Here is a 24586-nt window from a genome sequence, read left to right as displayed (position 1 = left end):
GATGACCATGGGTGGGCTCCAGCAATTATTGTGATTACACGTTTTTGTGCAATGAATACTTTTCTACTCAACGATGAATTACCCCAGAATATGATGCCATACGAAAGCAGTGAATGAAAGTAGGCATAGTAAGCTAATTTACTGAGATTCTTATCACCAAAATTTGCAATAACCCTAATAGCATACGTAGCTGAACTCAGACGTTTCAGCAGACCATCAATGTGTTGCTTCCAGTTTAACCTCTCATCAATGGACACACCTAAAAATTTTGAAAATTCTACCTTAGCTACAGACTTTTGTTCAAATTCTATATTTATTATTGGAGTTGTGCCATTTACTGTACGGAACTGTATATACTGTGTTTTATCAAAATTTAAAGAGAGTCCGTTTGCTGAGAACCACTTAATAATTTTGTGAAAAACATCATTTACAATTACATCACTTAGTTCTTGGTTTTTGGATGTTATTACTGTACTTGTATCATCAGCAAAAAGAACTAACTTTGCATCTTCATCAATGTGGAATGGTAAGTCATTAATGTATATCAAGAACAGTAAAGGACCTAAGACCGAACCTTGTGGGACCCCGTGCTTGATAGCACCCCAGTTTGAGGAATCAGCTGTTGTTTTAACATTACACGAACCACTTATTTCAACTTTCTGCATTCTTCCAGTTAAGTATGAATTAAACCATTTGTGCACTGCCCCACTCAAACCATAATGATTTAGCTTATCTAAAAGAATTCCATGATTTACACAATCAAAGGCCTTTGAGAGATCACAAAAAATACCAATGGGTGATGTCCGGTTATTCAGAGCATTTAATATTTGATCAGTGAAAGCATATATAGCATTTTCTGTTGAAAAGCCTTTCTGAAAACCAAACTGACATTTTGTTAGTACTTTATTTTTACAAATATGGGAGGCTACTCTTGAATACATTACTTTCTCAAAAATTTTTGATAGAGCTGTCAGAAGAGAGATTGGGTGGTAGTTGTTGACATCCGACGTATCCCCCTTTTTATGCAATGGTTTTACAATGGCATATTTCAGTCTATCAGGGAAAACACCCTGCTCCAAAGAGCTATTACATACGTGGCTGAGAATCCTACTTATCTGTGGGGAACAAGCTTTAAGTACTTTGCTGGATATGCCATCAATTCCGTAAGAGCTTTTACTTTTCAGTGAGTTTATTATTTTACTGATTTCAGAGGGAGAGGTTGGTGGAATTACAGTTGTTTCAAAATGCGCCGGTATGGCCTCTTCTATTAATAGCCTTGCCTCTTCTAGTATGTAATTTGAGAAGTAATTAACATAGACAATGAACAGAAAAGGTCCAAGAACAGAGCCTTGGGGTATTCCTCTTTCTATAGGGAGTATTTCTGACCTCTTCTTATTTGCATATACAAGCTGTAACCTATTGCTTACATAAGATTTGAATAGATGGAGTGTATCGTCTTCAATGCCATAATATTTTAACTTTTTGATGAGTATGTCATGTGACACCGATTCAAATGTTTTACTTATGTCAATAAGTGTTCCAGACATTGATACGCTTTTTTCATACCCTTCATAAACATTGCTCACCAAAGCTTCTGCTGATTTTACAGTTGATAGGTGTGACCTGAAGCCAAGCTGTTATTCATTTAAAATTTTGTTGGTTTCAAAATACCTGTATATCTGCTAATGCACAAAATTTGCTACTAACTTGGATATGATTGGTACTATTGAAATGGGTCTGTAGTTATTTGGGAGGTTTCTTTCACCTTTTGTATACACAGACAATGTAACTGTGAGCTTAAGACAGTCGGGGAACATTCCTTCATCAAGTACTCTGTTTGATAGTGAGAGAAGTGGCATTTTAATTTCAACTTAGGCAGTGGTTACATTAATGTGACTGCAACAAGTACATGTTATGGATAATTGCAGATGTATATGCTGTAGTTACCTCATTATACACATTATGGATTAATGCAGAGGAATAGATTTGAATGATATGTACTTTAATATTCTCCTACACATATTTTTCTGTGTATATTATGTTTGAAAGCATTTAATTTGCATTTGTAGTTACTATAAAGTATCTAAGAAGAAAGGGAATACGGGTAAGAGATGGGAACCTGGTCCTACCAGTAACTGCAGGGAAAGGTGTTTTCATGGCTGCAAACAAATAACCAAAACAAAGAGAAAAACAAAGAAAACTTACAGTCCACCAAGATGGAGTACAAATATAAGATACTGTATGATGTCATCTAGCAAAAAACACATTGAATATTGATGGACTACAGAAAAAGTTTTTTTTTAATACTTAATATCCAGAGTAAAAGAAGACTGTTAAACTCCCTCAGGAAATGGAAAGGGAAGATCACAGCATCATCCAAAAGAGTATTCAAGAGCAGATACTGAATTTTTCAATACTTTCATAGACAGACTGCCAGCAAATACTAATCATTACAAAAGAATTGACAGGGCAGACAGGAAATTCATGTCTGCAGAAATCACCTGTATCCACCCTAAATCAGACCTCTCTGCATTTTTTATTGCCTTAATATAAAAATAGATGAGGCAAAAAAAGGAGAAAGATCGAAACTCACCAAAATCCTTATCTGATTGACTTGACTTACGCCAGCACAAATCAAAAGCTGGGCAGGATGCTATTATGTTTGATGCAGAAGAGTCAGAGAAAAATGAAGGCCTTTACCTCATTATGTTTGATTTGCTGCACGCCCTATCTACCTGCAAAGTTCCAGCTGATTCTGAGTTCCACAAAAAGAAACTCTTCTGTTACAAACTCAGCATCCAATCTTGTTCAGAAAAACAAGGATATTTCTATGTGTCAGAAGAAGGAACTTCTGGCAGACAAGCTGATGAAGCACAATTGTTTACTGATGCACCTTGAATGACATAACAATCAGGGAGAGAAGTAAATAGCCATACCTCACAACTGCTGAGGCAAAACAAGAACTAGGCCATTAATGAGGATGGTTGAAACTTACAGCAGATGGTATATTCAAAACTGTCTCACACATATTTCCATAAGTGGAGCATTCAATGTTGCCTTCTGATCACAATTTCGGTGTTATTGAGAATTTTGTATGGAATCATTGGCAACATATATTCTCACTTTAGGAATGGGAAGAGGTCTTGAAAAAGTGTCAGAAGATGAAATCTATGACTATGTACCATATGACCACAGACGATTTTGTTAAGATTTCAAACTTGTAGGAAAACTTCAAGCAAGCTTGCACAACATGGAGTTCTCAAGTCAGGAACCTAAAAATCTGTAAGTATGTGATTCATAAAATGATAAAATGGGCCCTATATCACTAAGATAAAGAGATCACTCACAGCCGTTCATCAAAGGCTTCAAGCTCTCTCTTCTAATTCTACACAGAGGTCCATGATCATGGAAACAACCAAACAGAATGCTGTTCTTTCTTTGCTACTAAGTTTTTCATGGCAATCCTTGCATAAAAAGTTTTTGGATTAATTACCACATCAAATTTGGATAAAATTCCAAGCTTTTGATGACTGCCCCCATCATCATAATCAGGAGCTACAACAGACAGTTGTGAAATGGCAAGGCTTGCACTTTTATACCCACAGGATGGCATCTGATTGGCTGTAAAACACCCTGGTGTCAACTTTGAAATGGTGGGTACTGAGGTGATGTCCTCTAAGTCCACAGATTTTGTTTTCACCATCTATCCTACATTGCTTGCAGCACCATCCTTCACATCAGGCAATAAACCATGAGAATGCACTGCCAAGTGCATAGCCTGTGTTTCTATTCAAGTTGGTTTCACAAAGTCCAATTACATGGCCTCCCTGATCACAGAGTCCCCACATGTCGAAGTGTGAGCAAGTATTTTCATTTGTTCAAACAAAATCTTGTGCTTATTTAACAGGCTGTGCTCTGCTACTCCTGATTTATCCAAACACCTGTATTTCAGGTGATTCTGATGCTCAACACAGTGATGGGCAACAGTTTGTATAGACTGGCCCACATAACTTTTACCACACTCACATGCAATGATATAAATACTCAAAATTCTAAGGCCGAGATTATCCTTTACTGCTCACAAGATTTATTTAATTTTTCTGAGCAGCTGGGAGACTGGTCTGATTCCTTACCTGTTTCAGACTCTACAAGGTGCATTCAAGTTCTAAGGCCTCCGATTTTTTTTCTAATTAACTACTCACCCGAAATCGAAGAAACTGGCGTTACTTCTCAACGTAATTGCCCTGCAGATGTACACATTTTTCACAACGCTGATGCCATGATTCCTTGGCAGTGGTGAAGGCTTCTTTAGGAGTCTGTTTTGACCACTGGAAAATCGCTGAGGCAATAGCAGCACGGCTGGTGGATGTTCGGCCACGGAGAGTGTCTTTCATTGTTGGAAAAAGCCAAAAGTCACTAGGAGCCAGGTCAGGTGAGCAGGGAGCATGAGGAATCACTTCAAAGTTGTTATCACGAAGAAACTGTTGCGTAACATTAGCTCGATGTGCGGGTGCGTTGTCTTGGTGAAACAGCACACGCGCAGCCCTTCCCGAACGTTTTTGTTGCAGTGCAGGAAGGAATTTGTTCTTCAAAACATTTTCGTAGGATGCACCTGTTACTGTAGTGCCCTTTGGAATGCAATGGGTAAGGATTACACCCTCACTCTCCCAGAACATGGACACCATCATTTTTTCAGCACTGGCAGTTACCCGAAATTTTTTTGGTGGTGGTGAATCTGTGTGCTTCCATTGAGCTGACTGGCGCTTTGTTTCTGGATTGAAAAATGGCATCCTGTCTCATCCATTGTCACAACCGATGAAAAGAAAGTCCAATTCATGCTGTTGTTGCGCGTCAACATTGCTTGGCAACATGCCACACGGGCAGCCATGTGGTCGTCCGTCAGCATTCGTGGCACCCACCTGGATGACACTTCTCGCATTTTCAGGTTGTGTGCACAGAACCCACAGAAATGCCAACTCTGGAGGCAATCTGTTCAACAGTCATTTGGTGATCCCCCAAAACAATTCTCTCCACTTTCTCAATCATGTCGTCAGACAGGCTTGTGCGAGCCCGAGGTTGTTTCGGTTTGTTGTCACACGATGTTCTGCCTTCATTAAACTGTTGCACCCACGAACGCACTTTCGACACATCCATAACTCCATTCACCATATGTCTCCTTCAACTGTCGATGAATTTCAATTGGTTTCACACCACACAAATTCAGAAAACGAATGATTGCACGCTGTTCAAGTAAGGAAAACGTCGCCATTTTAAGTATTTAAAACAGTTCTCATTCTCGCCGCTGGCGGTAAAATTCCATCTGCCGTATGGTGCTACCATGTCAGGGATGTATTGACAATGAATGTGTCCTCATTTTAAAACAATGCGCATGTTTCTATCTCTTTCCAGTCCGGAGAAAAAAAATCGGAGGCCTTAGAACTTGAATGCACCTCATACATATCTTGCTAGTTGTTACATCACAGAATGGAAGCCAAACTATGTGTTAGTCCTGTTGGCTTGTTTGAATGGCATCACATCTTGATTTCCTTGACAGCACTGATCTAATATCCTGAACAAATACCCGTTGCTTCTGTACACCATCATCAGCGGATTAATCCAAGAGCCAATATGGGGCCCTTCTCTGAAATAGCCCTGGCTCTTTGTCCTAAGGTGTTCAGCATAGGTCTCTTCTGAGCTGGATGGTGCAAGCTATGCCCAATGAGATAAAGATCTGAATGCATCAGCTTCCTGTATACAGAATGACTGAGTTGTCCATCTCATTTCTAATCAACCAACACATCTAGGAAAGGTAACTTACTGTCCTTCTCCAACTCCACTGTAATTCTTATGTTGGGATGTTAATCATTCAAGTAATCAAAGAAGTGCTGCAACATCTCTCTACCATGTGGCCAGATTAAAAAAGTATTATCAAAAAATCTGAAGATGCAGGAAAGCCAGGAGGGAGCACTGTTCAAAATTGTTCTTCAAAATCCTCCATGAAAAAGTTAGCTACGGCTCATGACAGTGATGAACCCATGGCTGTCCCATCAGTCATTTCATAATAATTTCCATCATTCAAGAAATAAGTGGACATCAAAGTGTGCCAAAATAATTTCAATACTTCAGGGGAAAAATGAGCTGCCAACAGTTTTGTCTTCCACTAGTGTCATCATAAACAGAGAAACCACGTTAAGGCTGACTATGACTTCATTCGCCCCTATCCTCATCTGTTTTATGGTATCAACAAATGTTTGTGAATTTTTAATATGATATCTACAATGGCTGACTATCAGTGCCAATAATTTAATTATGTACTTTGCCTGGCTGTATTAGAAGAGGCGATGGCACAAATAATTGGTCTCACTGGAATGCCAGCTTTGTGTATCTTAGGCAGGGTGGCACAGGTGCTCTTGGCCTTAAATTCTTCACAAATTCATCAGAGAAACCAGACTTCTTTAACAGCTCCCTGTCTTTATTCTAAATGTCAATGTGGGTTTTCATCTGAGAATACACTATGTGCATTCTCCCTATATAAGACCCATCTTTAAGATAATTTGTAGAATTTAAGATAAGCATAGTATTCCTCTTTTCAGCTGATAAGACAACCAACTCTTCATCCTTCTCCAACAATCTCAGTCCATGTTTCTCCTTTCTTCAATTATTTGACTCCAAAATCTGGCTATTAGCAAGCATCACCTCATCTGCTGCTTCTTCAGGAAAATGCTGAACCAATATTCTACTCCACTGATAATCTTCGTCAATGGTAGCTTATGTGGAGCTAGAGCAAATTTCAGTCCTTTGCTGAGAACTGAGATGGTGCCTTCTTCAGGTTGCATGTTGGCAAAGTTGATAAGAGAATGGTGAAAGCTACTTCGCCTGGCTGTTCCTAGTTCATGGTTAAGGTGCTCAAATTTATCAGCCTGTTTTGCCGTTGTCTTGCTTAAATTAGCTTGTTGATGTCCAGCCAAAGTCATGTCCAACCATTCCCAGTCCCACGTTGAGGATAATGATACGATGGAGGTAGACATTGAAAGCTTGGAATTCCATCCAAATTTGATGCAGCAAGCAAACTGAGAACTTTTTATGCATGTTCTGTCTCATTTCCAATACATAGACATACCAGAAGCTCATCATGGTTATTACAAGGCATTTATTGTAGATGAGAAATTCAAAGCAAACAATGAGAACAGTGAAATGAAATTTGAATGCCAACAATAGTGTTTACAAGTCTTAATCTTAGTAAATTTAATAACATTATATTGCCTCATCAATTTCTTTTTCTAATTATAGAGATTATTTCCATTCTGTGACCTTTGCAGTGCATTCTTTTATGTTCAAATATTTAATAAAAATATCAAGAAACGCTGGGACACTTTAATTGAATAATTATATTTTTTTAAAACTATATATCTAATAACCTCAAAACATTAAAGTGTCATTTAGCATGCTTTACAATCAAGTCCTTCATTTAACAGACACGTTATGTTTTTGCATTTAACTCATATTGACACAGGCAGCAGCAGGTTTCCCAACAGGTGAGATGAGTCTCACTGGCTCAGTTTGAGTTTCAATGGAAGACAGCAGTTTGAACTTCGAGGTTAAGGGGATCAGTATAACAGCCTGTGTTCTCTCTGCTCCCTGTCTCCCACATACAGGCCACCTAACACTACCACTGACAAGCCACTCACAGTCCAGCGAGCGAGTAGTGATAGATCCCGTACTTCCTGCAGAGGAGACAGGATCCACTAGAGAGGATAATACTTGAAGTATCTTTGGCACATGGCTCTTGGGAGGTCTCTCAACACACTGTTTGCAGCAGCTTACAATCATTTGACAGTAGTCAGAGTGACATCTTGTTGATTACAACATCAATTAAGTCGTCCCTGTGCCTGAGAACAGCATTCACAGTGGGGCTACATTGTGACTGGTGCAAAATTTTACAACAGTGAACAAATAATTTAAAAATAAACCTGTTAATTCTCTTTCAATATGTGCAACTGTTAAGGTGAATATATTGGTAGTTCCCTTTAAGAACTGAAACAGTTTGTGTGCAGAATGAGATTTATCCAAGAGAAAAAGGCAATATAAGTAATTAGGATAAAAATTACTAGTTTCAGAAACATTCTTATCATCAGTAACAAACTTGAAAATTTATGAAAATGCGAAGAATATACACACTTGGTGAATGGAAAAACAAAAAGTAGCACAATGCCTTAAGAATGTTTACAGTAACTAAATTGCAAACACCAATTTACTTTGAGATAGGTTATGCACAATATTCATAACTGCTGAAAATTCTCAAAAATGAATGTTTATTTATGTCAATATACACTGAAATTTGGGGTGAACCAGTCTTTAAACAAGGATACCACTCCTAAAATTGTATAAAGCACAAATATTGATTACACCTGATAGTGTGGCACATAATGTATGAAAAAATACAATATATCATGAAACATGAATGAGTTTTTTACAGCCAACAAGAAAAATCGATTTAAAGTTTACACTCGTGGCTTGCAAAAGTTCTGAAAAATAAAAGTTTATTTACAGAGATGTGTCCCAAAACATGTGATGAAATTATGGAATAACTGATTTTGAGTGGGGATACTGTTGTCAAAAGTTTCTCAAATGCAAAAATGAAGTTTACAATTGACAACACAGTATGAGCTTTTCACAGCTTTTGCTAATGTTTGAAAATGCACAACATATCATGATACTCATGAGTATTGACACAATCAATTAAAGATTATTCAGAAACAACATAAACAGTAAAATCTTAGAATATAGAATTTTGAATTGGATTTATCTGGCACATACAGCCTCACACAAAGGAAAATTCAGAAGTCAGCCTGTATATTAAATAAATGTGTGAACTGCATGGATTTTGTTGCTTCTATATTGGCTTGCGAGTGACAACTACTGCAGTGTCAGATTTAAAATATCAAAAATTGTGGAACACTAATGAATCATACCTTCTTCTTGGGACAGTTAATAATGACCATAGAATAAGTTATAAATTGATATGATATGATATACCTAATGGGTACTTCAGCCTTAGTGGATTCATGGATAAAAGTATGTCTTCTCTTGCTTTTTCATCCACTGCTAGCAATACTCTGTGTGGCACTTCAGTGGTAGCGACAATATCGTTTTCATTAATTACTCGAAACTGTGGCATCTCTCTTGACACATATCCCTGTGTATTGTTTTTGTGAGTAGTGATACAATTTGTAATCTTCATGTGGCAGTCATATGTGCCATATTATTAGTTTTATATTACTTATTATTCATGCACTTTTCAGCTTACAATATACATCTTACATCGGGTCAAAAAAATGTCACTCTTGCAGTCAAGTAACCTGGGCCTACAACCAGTTATGGATTTGCAGAGATGACATTTAAATGTAAAATTACTCTACTAAAAATATTAACTGTAAATAAGCTTAACAGCATTGACTCGAACAAAAGCAAAAGACAGTGATATTCAGCTGTAGAAATGTCCGTGAATATCAAAGAAAGCACATGACAGTAATAATCTAAATTGAACAATAACATTTTTCTAATGTGTTGCTAAAGAATAAACCTATGCCTATTATTGTAAGATATATCATTGTCACAAAGAACACAACTCAGTAACACTACACAACAAACTTGATACTAACCCAATCTGAGATTTATCATAATGTGGGCGTGACACAATTGACTAACTGATATATGACAAATGTAGTGTTTCTTTATCTTCTAATGCTCTTTGAGAATTCCATTCTTCTTTAATTTCTAATGTGTTCAGATGTTGATTTGTTTGGGGTTTATAACAAAGTGAAAATTATCGTACTGATGATTCGTTCATTTGTTTCATATGTAGGCAGTAGCGTTCCTGCATAATTGATGATCCTGAAGAAGACACTGTGTTCTTGTGAACAGATTATCTTCTGCCACTCACACTGACACGTTACAATCATGAATGAAGTAAATAGCCTACTGCATGCCATCGACAGCACTATCCGGTGCAATAAACATGAAACTGAGGTTCTGCAATGCCCATCTCCTGTATTTCAACTAATGGATTCTGCACTTCATGCTGATCTGAGTCAGACATTATGCGAACATCTGCACCATTTGTGCCATTTGGTACAGTGATGCATCCCCAGAATAATGTTTCACACAGCCATACAGCAGTGTCTGGCGACTTCAAACCCAACATTTACATGCTACAGGGTCCCCTATTCCTTTGCCCATGTTGGTACTGCATACAAGAGTAACAACCTCTCTGCCCACCAGCTCTCAGATCCTCCAATGTTGTGTATGCAAACAAGCATTTTGTTATTTGTGCCTGACCAACCAGATACATGGTTTGCAATACTGGAAAACATTTTTGCCCGGTGCCAAATCTGTGACAACATCAAAACATTATTATACACTTCTGATGTCATCAGTGCGAGGGAAGTTTGTTGTAGTGTGTACAATGAATAAATTTTCAGCTGCCAAGATCACTAAAATCATTTATTGATACAGATAACCAGTTTTGGCAATTCTCCTTTGCCATCTTTCGATCTACATTTACATCGCCATTTACACTGACCACAAACTCATAATGAGTTTGATCAAAGACTAGTGCTCTCATTCCCAGTTTACAACACATGTCTGCCACATTCATGGCGCCAATAACTTCATTCATGGTGCCAATAACTTCACAGCTGACAACTTTTCTTGTGTCAGCAGTGTGATGCCGGCTTTCAACTACAGTGACTTTGCCAGTGCTCAGTCTTCTGATCAACAACTTCAGATGTTATTGAATGACTCCTCCACCAGCCTACATCTCCAACTGTTGGTTGCACCCAGTGGCACAGTAAGTATGTGGCACAATGTACCTATAAACAAATCAAGGTGTAATATCATGTCCCAGTTTCGACAGACAGTTTCAAACAACATCTACAATCTGATGCAACCTGGGGCCAATACCACATTCAAAGAGATGACTGATCAATTTGTATGGCATTCAGTCAGGAAAGATACACATGACTGGACTCTTGTGAACTTCCAGTACCAATACAGCAAGATTCAACAGCATACGCATACAAAAGTGTCCACATTGACCTACTTCACCTGTACCCCCAACTGAAGGCATTAGATAAATATTCATGGTGCTGTACAGATGCAAATGGTGTGCAGAGGCTGTTTTGATCACGGATATATCTGCTGAGATGACCATAAGGTGTTCATCAAGACTTGATTGGCATATTTCGGTTGTCCACTTCATATTACTACAGACCACTGGCAACAGTTTGAGTCCAACACTTTCAATGAACTGTCAGAATTGGATGGTTTCTAGTGCCATTGTACCACAAGCTACCACACAGCAAGCAATGGCTTGGTTGGGAGATGGCACTACAACTTAAAAGCCACCCTAAATGTGCCATAATGATACTCAGACTCAAGTGCTGCCCCTGGTTCTGCTAGGACTATGCACAGCCTTCAAAGCAGATCTTGGTTTCTTATCAGCAGAGATGATCTACAGCAAACCTCTGCACATCCCAGCAGATATCTTTGCCCACTCACTATTACTACTAGATGAGTCACAGTTTTCTTGCCTGATACAACTGTGTGAACATGTAGCACAGGTATGTCACCCTTATGTGTCGCACCACGGACCTCACCTGGTTTTCATGCACAAGGCACAAGCAGACTGCTCTCACATCATGTTTTACATGGATCTTGTCAGCCCTCCACTACAACCTCCCTTTTATGGACCCTTCTGGTTCTATGGTAAGATGAACACACAATGGATACTTTCCAAAACAGCAAGTGAACCAAAGTCTCCACTGAGTGACTTGAGCCTGCTCAGATTTTACCACTTACTTCCAACAGCAGCAATGAGGTTAATAGCAGAACCAACACTTCAAACTCCTCGCCCACTGTGACCTACCAATGGTGCACCTTCTGACCACCACGCCCCAGAACCTACTGTATCACCTACTTCAGTTACATGCCCACCTCACCCAGCCATCCACACATGAGCTGGTTATGAGGTCACATTCAAATTCCCCTTTACACCTGGTTCTCTGCACTTTGGGCAGGGGGAAGGGGCTGTGTAGGAATGGCATAACTCGCTCAGTATGTAACAAGTGCAGTGTTTCTCTATCTTCAGATGCTCTTTGAGAGTCTTGTTCTTGTTCTTTTGCTAATGTGCTCAGATGCTGATTGTCGACTGTGTATAATAAAGTGAAAATTATTACACCAATAATTTACATACATTTTTATATGAAGACAGTAGTGTTCCTACAATAACATTGTCTCAACATTATTCTTGATTTGCTGTATTACTTTAGCATAGAGGTAATGCTTTGCAGACATACAGCTTACTGAAAATATGACCAAAATGAATGTACATGGCAAACATAAAATATTCCTGAAGAAGTTAATTCTAACATGACTGTGCAGATTCAGACTGAAGTCAGTTCACTGAATCTGTCTAAAAGAATATTTCTAACTTACCAAAGCAATGTGGAGAACTGGATTATCATAATCATCACTGCCCTACTTCGAAATGGTTTCAGCAGTAGTCTCTTTGATTCATGCATGGCAACTTTTACTAATGAGCAGTTTGCTTTCCTGCTGTCAACACTAGATGACAATTCAGTTACTGTTTTCACCTCTTCTTTCAGCTGTTTAACCTGAAACATAATTTTTGAAACTAGAAAGTTATACTTATGTACAATTGGATATCCACACAAAAAAACTAAAATAGTGTCAGCAAGGAAACTGCATTTCAAGGCATACTGCCAGAAATCACAGCAGCCAGAGATAGTGGTCAAGTGTCTGTGAATTGTGTTTGTCTGAATATGTGTGTGTGTGTGTGTGTGTGTGTGTGTGTGTGTGTGTGTGTATGTTTGTATTGTCTAACTCAGAAGGCCTTTTGGTAGGTGGCCACAGAGGCCTTCAGGTAGGTGGACACAGAAAGTACTGTTTGTTACAAATGATGCCACAAGTATAGTTTGTGAATGATTTAACTACTAATAGACTTCTGCAATGGAATCCAAAGAAAAAAGATGATAAAATCTTGCATTACAACACTCAGCTTTATATAATTTACATATCCTGCACTGTTATTGCACACAAAGAGACAGAGAGATTCTTTGCTTAGGATTTAAAATGAAGAAAAGGAATTGAAATGAATGGTTTAGCAAAGTAAGTTAAAGAAAAGATGATAAAATGCAGTTTGCAATAAACTGCAAAACAACCCTAGGAAGTATATGAAGCACAGAAAATGAAAGAGCTATGAGCTGTCTAACCTGTTTTAAGCCCTTGTGTTTTCACTTTGTAGGTATGGTAATTACATTTTATATGCTCACACCTGCAATAATCTACAGTAAGAAGTAAAACATTTTGATAAATCCTAAGAGGAGTGATATCTTTTTAGTGAATACAGGAGGCCTGGGTTCAAATCCTAATCCAGAACAAATGTTTTATCTGTCCCCTTTGATTTAAATCAATGTCCATTCACAGCCAATGTCTATAACTCCTTTGCATATTAATTCATAGTGGATGGTGGATCAAAATAGTGTCTGTTCTTTTGGACCTTTTGGACATAAAAGACACAAATAATATCCTCTACTGACTCTCCTTTTATCACCTGGCTCTCGTTTGACCTTCATGATCCCAGCTCCCTCCACACCAACATCCCCATTGCCTATGGCTGGGCTGCCACTGAAAACTACCTTTTTCAATGCCTGACTCACTCCAAACCTACAACCTCCTCCCTTGTCACCATGAGCAATTAGAACCTCACCCACATTTACCTTCCCTCCAGAGGCATCAACTACAAACAAATCCACAATGCAGCAATGTTTACACATATTGCATCATCCTATGCCATACTTCTCACAGGGCCCCATAGGAATCGTTCCTAGCCACCCTGAATCCCAAAGCCCTCACCTGGTTCAGATTCACTGATGAAACTTCCATTGTCTGTAGCAAGAGTGAGAATGTCCTATCCATATTCCACAAAAGCCTCAACATTTTCTTCCCCATTCACATCATCTGGTCCTCCTCAGCTCAACATGCCACCTTTCTTGAGGATGACCTCCACCGTAAGGATGGCTCCATCAATATCTCATCTACACCAAACCTATCAACCACCAATAACAGCTTCATTTTGACAGTTGACACCCACCCCACACAAAGAAGTTCCTTCTATACAGCCTAGCCATGTTCATTGCATCTACAGTGATGAGCAGTACCTCTCCAAATAGGTGAAGGGTCTCACTGAGGCCTTCGCTGACCTAAATTACCTCCCCATCTTGTCTAGAAAACAGAGCTCCCATGCCTTGTCTCCTCAGTCACCTGTCAACTCCCACATACCCACTTATCAGCCAGAAAGGAGCAGCTGCCCCCTCCCCCCTTCCCACGACTAAGTTCACCCAGAACTGGAGCAACTGAATAACATTCTCCTAAAGGGTTTCAGCTACCTTTCACCATGCTCTGAAATGGAAAATATCCTTCTTTCTATCCTCTCCACCTATTCCTCAGTGGTATTCCACCACACACCTGAACTACAGAATACCCCTGTCCATCCCTATTCCACTCTTGCTTCCAATTCTTTGGCTCATAGCTCATATTCATTGAAAAGACCTAGCTTCGAGACTTGTCTCATACATCCCCCTTTCCACTTACCTCAGTCCAGCCACAAACGTTTCCTACACCATCAAAGGAAGGGTCACCTAGGAAAGTAGCCATGTAGTCTACAAAGTCTACCAACTGCAAGCACTGTGTGGCATTCTATGTGGGCTTGACCACTAATAAGCTACCTAAGCACATGAATGACTACTGACGAACTGTGACCAACAGACAGTTGGACTGCCCATTTGTCAGGTATGCTGCACAACATGGTGTGCTTGACTTCAATAATGGCTTCACAGTCCATGCCCTCTGAATTCTTCCCACCACCAACAGTTTTTTTTTAAATTGCTCAGGTAGGAACTCTCCCAGAAACATGCCCTTTGTTCCAGTAACCTTGAGTAGAATGTTGCAGCACACAGCTTGTGAATTTTGAGATGGCAGAGTTAGAGGAGCAGCATGTCAGCACTATATTGGGCATGAAATACAAGAAAACCTTTACATAGACACACCAAATGATGCAGAAAGCATATGGGATGAGTGCTTAAGCCGAACTTGATGCTACAAATGGTTCACATGGTTTAAAAATGGCTGGACAGAAGTTAAAGAGGACCCTCATTCAGGATGCCCTTCAACATCTCAACATCTACCGATGACACTCATGTCAGGTGAGTCAACCAAATTGTGCATGCTAATTTGAGACTGACTGACTGAGAAGTTGCAGAACAATGTAACATTTCAGTTGGATCATATCATGAAATCCTGACACAGCACATTGGAGTGCATCATGTTGTCATGAAGTTCACCCCACAGCTCATGAGTCAAAACCAGAAAGACCTTCACCTTGCAATCTGTGAAGAGCTTTTGGATTGCCAAATGAAAACAAGATGTTCCATAAGACAATCATAACTGGTGATGAGACTTGGGTCTGCAGTTATGAAGTTGAGACCAAGATTCAATCTTCACATTGGGTTGGGAAAGGTTCTCAAAGACCAAACAAATCTTGTCAGGTTAGGACAAATGTGAAGGCCATGCTGATAGTTTTCTTTGACTTTGAAGGGTTAGTTCATCATGAATTCATGCCACAGGGACAAACTGTTAATCTATTGTACTAACAGGATTTGTCGCAATGCCTGTGAGAAAAAGTGAGGAGGAAATAGCCTGAAATGTGATAAGATAATTCATTTCTTTTGCATCATGCTAATGCACCTAAACATTCATCCCTGTTGGTGCATGACTATTGCACAAAAAAACAAAACTCACTGTGCTTCCTCATCCTCCGTACTCACCAGATCTCCCCCTCTAGACTTTTTTTTATTTCCAAAGTTGAAAACCCCATTGAGAAGATGAAGAATTGCAACCATAGATGAGATGAAATAAGATTTGCAGATGGCACTTCATGCAATCCAGCAAGGGGCATACCAAGATTGCTTCTGGAAGCGGCAGTGGCATTGGGAGCTGTGTATTAATTGTGGAGGAGAGTACTTCAAAGGAGACCATGGACAATAATTAAAAGGTAAGCGCAGAAATACACTCCTGGAAATGGAAAAAAGAACACATTGACACCAGTGTGTCAGACCCACCATACTTGCTCCGGACACTGCGAGAGGGCTGTACAAGCAATGATCACATGCACGGCACAGCGGACACACCAGGAACCACGGTGTTGGCCGTCGAATGGCGCTAGCTGCGTAGCATTTGTGCACCGCTGCCGTCAGTGTCAGCCAGTTTGCTGTGGCATACGGAGCTCCATCGCAGTCTTTAACACTGGTAGCATGCCGCGACAGCGTGGACGTGAACCGTATGTGCAGTTGACGGACTTTGAGCGAGGGCGTATAGTGGGCATGTGGGAGGCCGGGTGGATGTACCGCCTAATTGCTCAACACGTGGGGCGTGAGGTCTCCACAGTACATCGATGTTGTCGCCAGTGGCCAGTGGTCGGCGGAAGGTGCACATGCCCGTCGACTTGGGACCGGACCGCAGCGACGCACGGATGCACGCCAAGACCTTAGGATCCTACGCAGTGCCGTAGGGCCACAATAATGCGCTCACTATGCTGTTTGTAGTAGCTTACCCACACTCCTATTTTTTATTCATTATTCATTATTAAACCCACTCCTGCATTACCCCTATTTGATTTTGTGTTTATAACCCTGTATTCACCTGACCAAAAGTCTTGTTCCTATGATTAAGTTATGCTCTGTGCAAAATTCTACCAGACGGCTTCCTCTTTCATTTCTTAGCCCCAAAAGACGAGGGCTGCTAGAAATCCTTGAGTAACAGAAGAAATATTGAATTTAATTGATGAAAGGAGAAAATATAAAAATGCAGTAAATGAAGCAGGCAAAAAGGAATACAAACGTCTCAAAAATGAGATCGATAGAAAGTGCAAAATGGCTAAGCAGGGATGGCTAGAGGACAAATGTAAGGATGTAGAAGCTTATCTCACTAGGGGTAAGATAGATACTGCCTACAGGAAAATTAAAGAGACCTTTGGAGAGAAGAGAACCACGTGTATCAATATCAAGAGCTCAGATGGCAACCAAGTTCTAAGCAAAGAAGGGAAGGCAGACAGGTGGAAGGAGTATATAGAAGGTTTATACAAGGACGATGTACTTGAGGACAATATTATGGAAATGGAAGAGGATGTAGATGAAGACAAAATGGGAGGTAAGATACTGCGTGAAGAGTTTGACAGAGCACTGAAAGACCTGAGTCGAAACAAGGCCCCCGGAGTAGACAACATTCCATTAGAACTACTGATGGCCTTGGGAGAGCCAGTCATGACAAAACTCTACCAGCTGGTGAGCAAGATGTATGAAACAGGTGAAATACCCTCAGACTTCAAGAAGAATATAATAATTCCAATCCCAAAGAAAGCAGGTGCTGACACATGTGAAAATTACCGAACTATCAGTTTAATAAGTCACAGCTGCAAAATACTAACACGAATTCTTTACAGACGAATGGAAAAACTGGTTGTTGCGGACCTCGGGAAGGCTTAGTTTGGATTCCGTATACATGTTGGAACACGTGAGGCAATACTGACCTTATGAATTATCTTGGAAGAAAGATTAAGAAAAGGCAAACCTACAATTCTAGCATTTGTAGACTTAGAGAAAGCTTTTGACAATGTTGACTGGAATACTCTCTTTCAAATTCTGAAGGTGGCAGGGGTAAAATACAGGGAGCGAAAGGCTATTTACAATTTGTACAGAAACCAGATGGCAGTTATTAGAGTCGAGGGGCATGAAAGGGAAGCAGTGGTTGGGAAAGAAGTGAGACAGGGTTGTAGCCTCTCCCCGATGTTATTCAATCTGTATATTGAGCAAGCAGTAAAGGAAACAAAAGAAAAATTTGGAGTAGGTATTAAAATTCATGGAGAAGAAGTAAAAACTTTGAGGTTCGCCGATGACGTTGTAATTCTGTCAGAGACGGCAAAGGACTTGGAAGAGCAGTTGAACAGAATGGACAGTGTCTTGAAAAAGAGGATATAAGATGAACATCAACAAAAGCAAAACGAGGATAATGGAATGTAGTCAAATTAAATCGGGTGATGCTGAGGGAATTAGATTAGGAAATAAGACACTTAAAGTAGTAAAGGAGTTTTGCTATTTAGGAAGTAAAATAACTGATGATGGTCGAAGTAGAGAGGATATAAAATGTAGACTGGCAATGGCAAGGAAGAAGAGAAATTTGTTAACATCGAATATAGATTTATGTATCAGGAAGTCGTTTCTGAAAGTATTTGTTTGGAGTGTAGCCATGTATGGAAGTGAAACATGGATGATAACTAGTTTGGACAAGAAGAGAATAGAAGCTTTCGAAATGTGGTGCTACAGAAGAATGCTGAAGATTAGATGGGTAGATCATGTAACTAATGAGGAGGTATTGAATAGGATTGGGGAGAAGAGAAGTTTGTGGCACAAATTGACTAGAAGAAGGGATCGTTTGGTAGGACATGTTTTGAGGCATCAAGGGATCACAAATTTAGTATTGGAGGGCAGCGTGGAGGGTAAATATCGTAGAGGGAGACCAAGAGATGAATACACTAAGCAGATTCAGAAGGATGTAGGTTGCAGTAGGTACTGGGAAATGAAGCAGCTTGCACAGGATAGAGTAGCATGGAGAGCTGCATCAAACCAGTCTCAGGACTGAAGACAACAACACAATGTGGAAAGGGCTTTTTTCAAACTGGCCAATCTTCCATTTCTATAATCGTAGTATGTAAGTGAAAATCTTTTCTAGAGGAACCACTGCAATCACTGTTGATGATGAAGGGGGCAGATACTGTACCATCTGGACGACATTTACCAAATAAAAACATATGCCCCAACTCAAGATTGAACCATTGACCTCTAACCCAGAACTCTACCCACTGACCAACTGTGCAGCTCAACTAATATGCGCAGACAGAGATAGTTACTACACATGTGTTACTCTGTTGCTAGATTTCCACTCTTTAACATCCTTTTTTTGCCAAATGTACTCACCAGATGAGATTTTGTGAAAGATATTTTTTTATTGCCAGCATGTGAGGAGTTGCACTTTGAAGAACGAGTGTGCGAATTTCACTTCACCCTGTGTGTGTGTGTGTGTGTGTGTGTGTGTGTGCGTGTGTGTGTGTGTGTGTGTGTGTGTGTGTGTGTGTGTGTGCACGTTCTTCTTCTCATGATAGACTTTGTTAGATAGCTTATTAATATCCCAGAGTCTACTTTCAATTGCTCACTTCTGCTGCTAAACATCCTCTCTATGTGGTGAGTGGTGAGTAGCAATCTATACCTATTCTTATTTTTACTGTTATGCTATGGCTATTTTTGCCTTGTTTGATTTCACATAAAAGTTATTGTTTTGTGTTTAAAGTAAAATAAAACTTTGAACACACACTGTATTTCAAACAACCACAGTGATAGCTTTTCACAAAAGAAACTAGACTGCTTACATTACTACATATGGAATAATTTGTCCTAGCATGTTAGCATAGAACTGTCTCTGGACCATAAACTGTGTCTCTGCACTGAAAAAAGTTTCATAAAAAAGTATCAAATCAGTGTATGCACAGCTTACCACAGATGTTTTCTTCCCACAGGTAGACAATGTACATGCAGAATGACTCCAGAATATGATAAATGATGTTTCCAATCAGCCTATTTACCAAATATATTTCAGACCCATTTGAGTCCTACACAACTGCCTTCATTCCTTCCTCTGCTCAAAACATTTCTGCCTGCCACTTTCCATGAGGTCTTGAAGGAACTATATGATTTCTTACCTTATGACTAGAGACAAAAGTATGTCTATAGTAAACTGGTTATTCATTGTCACCAAGTTACCTTTTTTATGAAACTTTGAAAACTGTCACAAATAGGAACAGATCAAGGTTAGAAAATGGCACAGACATACATTAATACCCCATGACAAACATTTCATTATTAATGTGAGAAGTCTCCGTATTTTTGGGTTGAGGATGTATACTGTTTCACATCTAAAACACACACAACAATTAAACAAATGTAAATGATTTGTTGTAATTGCATTGATGTTATACTCTCCATCTGGGCAATAATACGTTTATCAATTTTTCAGAGTTCTTGGAAAAGTGTTATCTACCTATGTTTCACAGCAAGTAATATGTTTCATATTAAAATATAAACACTTAGTTTTTCACTTGGGCTATTATTTTTATGTAAATTTAATGCCAAACATACAGCATCTGTCTTAAAATATTAAATATGAATGAAAGAATCACTAGAATAATCTCTTGCTTCATTTTGTTATTGTGTTTATATGAGGCCTCTGTAAGTGTGTGTGGTTTATATCATTTATTCAAAACACATTTAGGCTATCTTCCTCTTACCCTGTATCATAGTATTTATTGTTCTTTTCAACATAAAATGTAGACATAATGTCACTGGAAAGTATATTCACGTAGGTCATTTTGTGTTACTGAATTATTGGATCACTTTTCAAACAGTAAGTAGTGCATACATACTGGATATGTTTCTGGTTTCTTTCCTGTGTTGAACCTGTACATGGTTCTGAAAGCTTGCATTGCTTCATCCATGGAACCTTTTGTCATTAAGAACTTGGGAGATTCAGGGCACAAATAAATGAGAAATGATGCTAAAAAACTTGCAAAGGAGCCCACAGTAACAAACATTCTCCAGGAATTATACGTGATGTAGTCACCAAAAATTGTTACTGACCAGGACATTGGAATTATGAGCCAAGCAACAACTGCAACAAAATATATATACATTATTTAATTGTGCAAAAATACATTACAATGGTGGCAGAATATGCTCAATTGAACAGAAAAAAATACTGGATTCTCATAAGAGTATGAGCTATGTCAAGTATTACAATATTCAGAAAAATACCACTTGCTGAAAAATAAAATAAAACTGAAACAATATTTAGAAACAAAAATGGAAAAATATTACTCTTCAGGCTCATCTAATTTTTAATCTTACATAGCACTGAAGATGCATATAACTGATGCTGAATGATTTAACTGTACTGGAAACTTACACTGCAGACAGAAAAATAAAAAAATGGCTTAAGTGTAAACATCAGAAACCATTATAAATATCAGACATCTACCAGGCACTTAAGCGTGATTTGCAGCAGAGTATCCATGTAGATGTAGATGTTGGGAGACAGACAGGCTCTTTCTTAAGAGCTGATTTCATCAGATAGAGTCCATTACTTAAATTCAATTTTAAAGAAATAGAGAATATGCCCAAGGGCTTGTAAGCAATCATTCTTCTTTCTTCTCATACCCCATACACAAATGGAATGATAAGACACATTAATAAGTGGCATATTTCCCTAAAATTAGTTTCGTTAAGAGTATGTAACCAGAACAATTAAAATCACAAAATTATCAAAGTGCTCAGTAACTTAATTTATATTTCCAGATGTATGACAGCTTCAATATATTACAATGCAATAAATTCTTGAAAAACTCACCAACCAGAAAAATATCACTTGAGATTCATAAATACACCTACATGCCAAGCAGTACTCATTGTAAAAAACTGAACTGGGCTTCCATCCAGACCTGGTACCTTATTTATTTGCAGTTGCATCTCAAAATCAGGGATGCCTGTTTCTAAAGTGTGTTCTATTTATCTTATGACTGCAGGCACAATACAATACATGGTGGGCACTGAGTGCTCCATTACCTGGCAAATCAGATGCCATATCAGGCTTAACATTAAATATATTTTTGCCCATTAATTTGTTATATATTGTCATCTCCATATACTGTGGAGCCCATTCATATAATTTCAATTTGTGTGTGGGAAGAGTAAAATTAATTTATTTCTTGTGTTGTATATGTGCTTAAAATGATTGTTCTCAAATAATTTTTGCCTGCTATGTATGGAGAGTACAGTCAGAATTTACAATTGTCAAAATAGAGTGTGACAAGATTCTATTTTCTGTGCGGTACATTTGTATCTGACAATTTTTTTAAAGTTACAAGATACTCTACTTGAACCTCCCCAGAAAATTATACCAAACCTAACGACTGGTTCAAAATAACTATGATATGCTATTTTTTGAGTACTCATGTTGGTAGAATTTGCAAGTATCTGCATTGCACATGCAAAACTGCTTAGTTTATTTGATAAGGAGTCAATATGTGTGTTCCAGTTCAAGTTCTTGTCCACATTTAGTCCTAGGAATTTGATAGCGTCAGTTTCTTCCAAGAGTTAATTATTATGTTGTATTTTCAGCTCTCCACATTTTGAGTGTTTGGTTTGGAGTTGTACCATATGGGTTTTTGCAGTGTTCAGTTTCAACCCATTTAACTGGAACCAGTTTTCTAGGGCATCCAGTGTGCTCACAATGAAGCTTGGATTTTTTTCTGCATCATCATCTTCAATTAAAAGAGAAGTATCATCTGCAAACAGAACTGATGGGGAATTGATGTTTGTGGATAAGTCATTTACATAGAATAGGAACAAGATTGGCCCCAAAATGGAGCCTTGAGGCACACCTTGTGATACAGTACTCCACTTCAAGAAATAATTCACCACATTTGAAGTTATAGTTACCCTTTGTTTTCTGTTCTGCAGGTATGATGTAAGCCATTTGAGAGTATTGCTCTTAATCCCATATTTATCTAATTTGTAGATAAGCAAGGCATGGTTTACAGAGATGAAGGCATTAGTAACAACACAGAAAATACCAGCAACTTACTCCTCTGGATCAGTGCTTTGCATATATTTTCAATAAAGTTATTTATTGCATCTAGGGTGTTTTTACCTGGCTGGAATCCGAATTGGTTCTTTATTTTAGTATCATTTTTTACAATCAAATTTTGTATCTGGTTTGCAACTACTTTCTCAAATACTTTTGACAAGATTGGAAAGATAGAAATAGTTTCCCATGTCTTCCCTCGACCCTTTCTTGAACAGAGGTCTAACTTAAGCATACTTCAACACATCAGGAAAGAATCCCTGTTCAAAAGATTGATTAATTGTTTTAGTTAGTGGAGGTGCTATTATGTGGTACACTGCGTTAATCACTTTAGTCAGTACCCATCCCACCCAGCTGAATTTTTATTTTTTAATTATTATATAATATTTTCCACATGCTTTATTGATAACTGATAGTTTTAGTTAGTGGAGGTGCTATTATATGGTACACTGCGTTAATCACTTTAGTCAGTACCCATCCCACCCAGCTGAATTTTTATTTTTTAATTATTATATAATATTTTCCACATTGAGACTTTGTTTAAATCTGTGAGATACTCAGCTCCTTGCTGGAGTCCAAAGGGGTTTACTTTACTCTGATATTCTACTATATCAACATCTGACTTTGCCACATTTATGAAGAATTCATTTAAACACTCCGATATTTGAGCTTGGTTTACAATCAGGCTATCATTTACTTTAATCCTAGATATCTCATTTCTATTAATTCTAACACCTAACTCTAATTTGACAACAGACCACACTGCCTTTGTTTTACTTTTATATTGTGAAATGAACTTATTGTTTGCCAGTTGTTTGGCTGCTTTCACAACTTTTTTTGAAGGTAGCTTTATAATGTCTAACATATTCAGTAAATCTGTTTTTCTTATATTTCAGTTCATTATGTAGTTGCGTCTTCCTAGCACTAGAAATTTTTATACCCAGAGCTATACATTTAACTTTACCATTGATTTTGTTACATGTGGTTATAAGTGGAAAAGTTTCATTAAACACCCCAAGAAAACTGCTTAAACATTTGTCAGAGTTACTACTACTTGAAATACAGTTGTCATAAAGCCATTCAACCTCTCTTACCTTATTTCTAAAGACAGTTAATTCTTTTTCACTTAAGTTCCTTTTCATAGAGTTTCTGTTACATGGAATTTCTTTGTTATTTTTTGGCAGTTCATTGAATAATGCAGAGTGGTCAGAGATTCCTAGATCAAAGCAAAATTTATGGACAGCTTCAAATACATAGTTTGTTAGAATATTATCAATACAGGTGGCTGAATGTGCATTTACCCTAGTGGCTTACTTAAAGTTTACTTTGAAGCGAAAACCTTTTACTATGTCAGTGAATTTGGACACATCATTGCTTTCACCTACGGTATTAATATTGAAGTCAGCAGCTATTACATTTTTTTTTCCCTTTTTCTTTGTTTAGATTTACAAGGAGGCACTGAAATTTGGTCATAAAAGCTTCAATTGCAGCTTTCTCTGGTATTCTGTAAATAGAAGCTACTATGATATTTAGGTCCCTTAACTTGATACAGCAGCACTCAAATATACTATTTTCATTCAAATGATTAAAATCATTTCTTATTACATATTTTATATCAGAATGAGTAATTATGCAACAGCCTCCACATAATTTCTCGTGTCTACAAAAGCTGTTTGCTACTTCAAAATTTTCGATTTTGTTAAGAATTCTAATATTATCATGTGTAAGCCAATGTTCACTGAGGCAAATAACTTTGACTGAA

The 24586-nt window shown here is 38.3% G+C and overlaps 1 protein-coding gene across 1 annotated transcript in view; it reads right to left on the bottom strand.

The window, feature by feature from the left end:
• Positions 1 to 24586, bottom strand: part of LOC126272485 (synaptic vesicle glycoprotein 2B-like) — a 235118-nt gene that overhangs the window by 64396 nt on the left and 146136 nt on the right. The window contains exons 6-7 of the mRNA XM_049975371.1: positions 20609 to 20853; positions 12496 to 12674 (exon numbers count right to left, since the gene is read on the bottom strand). Of these exons, the coding sequence (XP_049831328.1) occupies positions 12496 to 12674; positions 20609 to 20853 (424 nt within the window). The remainder of the gene's footprint in view (positions 1 to 12495; positions 12675 to 20608; positions 20854 to 24586) is intronic.

Source organism: Schistocerca gregaria, chromosome 5, assembly GCF_023897955.1.
Source record: "Schistocerca gregaria isolate iqSchGreg1 chromosome 5, iqSchGreg1.2, whole genome shotgun sequence".
Lineage (NCBI taxonomy): Eukaryota > Metazoa > Arthropoda > Insecta > Orthoptera > Acrididae > Schistocerca > Schistocerca gregaria.
Note: the sequence above shows the minus strand (reverse complement) of the source record. Positions and strands in the feature narration are given on the sequence as shown.